The 5164-nt window shown below is 43.0% G+C and overlaps 1 protein-coding gene across 2 annotated transcripts in view; it reads right to left on the bottom strand.

Annotated features, from left to right (window-relative positions):
* The window catches only part of scinlb (scinderin like b), a 24675-nt gene that overhangs the window by 1198 nt on the left and 18313 nt on the right, over positions 1-5164 (bottom strand). For both annotated transcript variants that reach the window (XM_032531325.1, XM_032531324.1), the window contains exons 12-16: positions 4416-4586; positions 2831-3005; positions 1373-1488; positions 1139-1216; positions 620-680 (exon numbers count right to left, since the gene is read on the bottom strand). In XM_032531325.1, the coding sequence (XP_032387216.1) occupies positions 620-680; positions 1139-1216; positions 1373-1488; positions 2831-3005; positions 4416-4586 (601 nt within the window). The remainder of the gene's footprint in view (positions 1-619; positions 681-1138; positions 1217-1372; positions 1489-2830; positions 3006-4415; positions 4587-5164) is intronic.

Consider the following 5164-nt stretch of genomic DNA (forward strand, 5'->3'; position numbering starts at 1 on the left):
GGGGGGGGGGGGGGGACTGCAGAGTGGGCTGATCATTTTCTGTGAGTTTGTCACAATGAGCAACACTTTTCACGTTACACATTTTTCCAATAATATAAAAAATATTGATCGGCTTTAAGATGTTGTAGCTGAATATGTCATAGCCATCATACATAAAATCATAAATGTATGTAGAGTAGGTCTTAAAATATTTTTTTTCCACCTGCATTTTGCTCAATGCAGTATAATTATGTATATAATTATTTGGGTCTACATGGTTAACATCGTCAAAAGGGCCGGTTCAAAACTTACAGGAGACACCTGGACAAAAACAAGACAAAAACACAGGTCTAAACTGCCCTGAAAGCCTCATTTGGGATTAGTCAACATATTCCATGTTTGAATTAGGATAGCTACTTTACAGGTTTGACAGGCCCACGGTAGCATCCTGAATTATGGCACTCCCCTCCACAGTGTGAAATGATTATTTAAGAAAACCTACAAGGAGCATTTTCTCAACAAATTTGAAAAAACTTGAAATACTTTCATTCAATCAAACAGCCATATATATAGTGCTTTCTTGCAGCAAGTATCTGACTAAAGACCGTATGAATTGTTTGGTGGTTTTCATGCAACAAACCTAATTTGGGAGCCCCGGTCTTTTCCTCTGCATTAGCTTCGTTGCCAACCCAAAGGAAGATCTGCAGGGAGGAGAAACACACTCAGTCACTCAAATAGTCTCTGGCTCCTAACTGGTGGAACGAGCTTCCTACTGATATCAGGAAAGCTGAAAGTCAACACATCTTCCGCCACATCTCTTCCGACTGCACAAATTGGCTAAGAAGATGATGGTTATTTAGAAAAAAATGCACTTACATGTTGCACTTTCATGAAGCACTTTGTAGTTGGCTTATTTGTGGCTAATGTACTTCTATGTGATTCTTGCTGTTGGGAGTTTGTGCCTTTATGGTTGAATGCACATATTGGTAGGGACTTTGGATAAAAGTGTCAACTAAATGTCATGTAATGGCTATGCAGAGATTTAAGAGTATGCCTGCCTCTGTCTAGTCTCTGGAGTCTCTGAATTCCATAAGTACATTTCACACATCAAAAAATGTTTCTGCAAGGTCTAATTATGACGACAGAGAGCTCTTCTTACCTGGTCCCAGGTATCCAGGAGCATGACATCATCAGTGGCCAGGTCTGACTGAGTGAAGTCCCCTGGTACTTCTTCAACCTGTTAGACAAAACAGAAGAAAACTCAGACTGACTGTGTGTGGATTTCTGAGTGTTAACTAATTGATATTACATTATATTAACATAGCTGTTACATCTGAAGCATATACACATTTACAGCAAAAACAAACTGTACTTTTGTGTCACTGTGACTTACAATAAGTCTTCCAGTTTTGTTGGAGCAGCCAAACAGACGTGGGGGATTAAGCACGCTCTGCAGACTCTTGGAGGTCTGATATTCCTTCTTGCCGCCAAGAGCAGCCCAGAAGTCACCTGGGAGAGCAGAAAATACAACGTCCATTGGCTCCAAGTAGTTTGTCCCATATTTAGTGCTTTTGTTTGTTTGAACGGGAAGTGAATTAAATCCCCTACACTAGAATGATGCTGCAGTTCTTTGGGCCAGTCAGTGACGAGATGCATCGAGATTTCAAGTTTAATCAGAACCAGACCAGAAACCCAGCCGTCACGGTTTATCAGTTCGATCAGGCATTGGGCCTATAACTCTGTGGTCCATCTGCAAGGCTACATACAACGCACCCTGCATTGCAATTACAGCCGTTTATTTTTAGCCTTTCAAATCTGGTACCTTCATGAGGACAATAAGAGGCATTTTTTAAACAACATAACAGAGTTGAGCTGTTTTTAATCCTCAAAGTTCTGTCACAATTAGACCAATGATTTAGATAAAGTACAACTGATTACAAATAACCTTTGGCTTCAAACTACTGCACAGCCATCAGGCTAGTCTACATCCCCGACCTTCCACTTCCGGGATTGCTCCCGGAAATTTAGGTAAATCCAGACAGATAGGTGGACTATCTGTCCAATCTGAGTTTTCTGTTGTTGTTAACGTACACATGTTTCACCAAAACAAGTTCCTTCTACTATCCATCAGGAGCTTAGCACCGCTCAAGACGATTGTGATTGGTTTAAAGAAATGCCAATAAACCAGAGCTATTTTTTCTCCCATTCCTAAATGCTTTGTGGACTAGGCAGACCTTCCTCCGCAGCGCTGTGGAGGAAGGTCTGGCAAAGCCAGACTCCCATTAGTAATGAGTATAGTTACACCGAGTGATGATGCATCCTGCCTCCATAATTGTCAAAATCAGACCAGCGTTGTCAAAGACATCCCCTAAAATATGGTCCTAGGGCAGATGAATAAAGCAAAGCCATCCTGACCAATCATTCCCCAGTTTATTTTCTTGGGGGTAAGTGTAAAAGCTATAGTGTGTAGTTTCTGTCGCCCCTATGAGGAATTCTCATTAATGACAACAACACTGTTGGAGCATCCACATGACGCGAGCCTTCGGTGAGGTACTTATTTTGTAATTTTTATATCCTCTTTGTCTCCAAAGCTGAACGCTAATGTTGTCATTTCTCAGCGGTGACGTAAAACGCATCATTCAAGCTTCTGTGCATGAAAGTCGCCTGACTACACCATTTAAAAAAAAAAAAGTAGCCATACTGAGAAAGACAGAGTGTTTTGTGGAGCTGATTGGCTTAATTAGCTTTGTATCAACTCATTTCGCAATAGCTTGAATGTAACGGTAATTTATAAATATACAATAAGTGCGCACTATATCTTTAAGCGTATGGGTTCTCAGAGGACACTCACCTGGCTCTTTGCCCTCTGACACCTGGCTGGGATTGCCACCCAGGAAGCCCACCACATGCTTGGCAGCCTCCATCTCCTCATCACTGGCACCCACGCCCCGCCACACAAACAAAGTCTTCGGGGTCTTCAGCACAAACACGTCGTTGGTGTTCAGTTTGGTTGCAGAGACCTCGACCTGGGGGGGACACATGTAGACAGGTAAGCAGGGAAATCAAGGATTTGCACTGCAAAAAAGACAAAACACTAAATCTGAAGGAAAAGGTGCTCAAAACAAGTGAAATTATCTGTCCATGCAGGAAGATAATTTCCCTCGACAAGATTGCTTGATTTAAGATTATTATGTAAAGTTGAACACATGCAATAAGAAATTCACTCAGAAAACAAGATAAATTATCTAACACTTCTAAATCTAAGTTTTTTAGTGCCGTGTGACAACTAGGGCTGGGTATCATTCATAAAATGTTTATGCCGGTAACGATGCCAATACGGTAACTCTGATACTGGTTCCTAAACTTTTTTGGGCAGTTGTAGGCCTTTTTGACAGGACAGCTGAAGAAATGAAAGGGGAGAAGGAGGAGGAATGACATGCAGCAAAGGGCCGCAGATCGGAGTCGAACCCCGGCCCACTGCATCAAGGAGAGACCCCCAATTTCCACCGGAGCGGCTCCGCCATCCGTCAATTTGTGGAACGTTGCAGAACAGCGGCGGCCATAACTGACAGCTGAAGTCTCAAAGACCCACGAGTTCTCGCAAATTCACGTGGAATAGGACCACAAAAACAACAACAGCTTGTTTCCATCCAGAGGAGTAGAGGGTAACCAACTCTGTGCTGTGTTTTCAAGGTGTAGTGCAGGGAAATATGATCCGCCGTGAGCAAGGTCTATTTCATTTGGAAAATTAGCCGGATGGTTTATTTTGTTTCTGTGCTCGACTTCCTGTCCCGCATCTGCTGTGTGCTGATTGTTGCGGAGCTCTCTAGCGTCTGGAAAAAATAGAAGCTCTGCGGACCTGCAGCAGAAGGCTGCGGATCGCCGGAGCAGGGACGGAGCTGGGACGGAGCTGGGACGGTGTCGGGACACGGTCGCTCCACAGTCAGTGGAAATACACACATTGACTTTTGTGGAAACCTAATGACTCCTCCGTGTTTCCAGAGCAGATCCGCAGTCATTACGCATCCGGTGAAAATCGGGGAATAATCTCTATTTATGGGCGTCCGCTCTACCAAGGGAGCTATCCAAGTGCCCGGATACAAATTTTATGAAACTAAAATAAATTACATTACACATTCATTTTTCAGCTCCTACTACATGAACCTGTCTCTGCATGACAGTTTTTCCAGACTGCCTCTACGCCATGACAGCCATTCACAAATATAAGATCATATAAGATCTTGGTAGAAGAATGCTGCATGCTTATTGGCTCACTAACGCTGATGAGATTTACTCCTTAGATATTAAAATTGGATATTGAATGACAAGGCATTTTTTGATACTCAATAACCAAGAGGCCAATTTGTCAGTGGCTTAAAAGTATTATATTCAGTACCAAGCCTTAGTGACAACACAAGTGCCGGCAGACGGCTTACCTCCACAGCCCGGGTAGCGCGCACAGAGCTCTGCCGGATGTGGAAGAGGCGATTGCTGGCGGCCTGCGACTGTCCTCCTTTGCGTGACGTGCCTCCCATGTGAATGATCATGGGTTTGCCCTGGAACAGGCTCATCAGGTGTGAAGGCTCCTGACCCTGAGTCACTCTCACCTGCAGAATGGATCAAGGCATTAAAACACCAACAAACACAAAGTTGGTGGCTATTCTATCTTATATACAGTACACACAGTAAGGGACAAAATTAAATGCTGTAATATCAACCGTCCATATGTCTAACTAAGGGAAGTCTATATGAAGATGTATAGAACCTGCTGATATGTTTACAAATATTGAAGACTTTGCATTGTTTTTACTTTACTTCATACTTTTATTGATTTTAACACAACGCAATCAAGTTTGAATCACTGTTTGGTTTGGAGCTGCCACCAAAAAGGAGAGGAGCAGTTAGGACTGCAGTACAGATCATTGGTGCCAACCTGCCTTCTATTCATGACTTATAAATTTCCAGAGTCAGAAAACTGTCAGGAAACATCACTGCAGATCCATCTCACCCCGGACACAACCTGTTCCTGTTATGGTTTCGGTTTTTATCCTGTTTTCTGTTTTTTCTCCGTGTATCCTCCCTGGTCTTGTGTTCCCCTTGGGTGTCTGTATGTTCTGTTTCCTGTTTTATTTTGGAGTCTGGTCACTTTCTTGTCTTTAGTTTACTTCCTGTGTTTTCCCGCTCC

Source organism: Etheostoma spectabile, chromosome 12 (assembly GCF_008692095.1).
Source record: "Etheostoma spectabile isolate EspeVRDwgs_2016 chromosome 12, UIUC_Espe_1.0, whole genome shotgun sequence".
Lineage (NCBI taxonomy): Eukaryota > Metazoa > Chordata > Actinopteri > Perciformes > Percidae > Etheostoma > Etheostoma spectabile.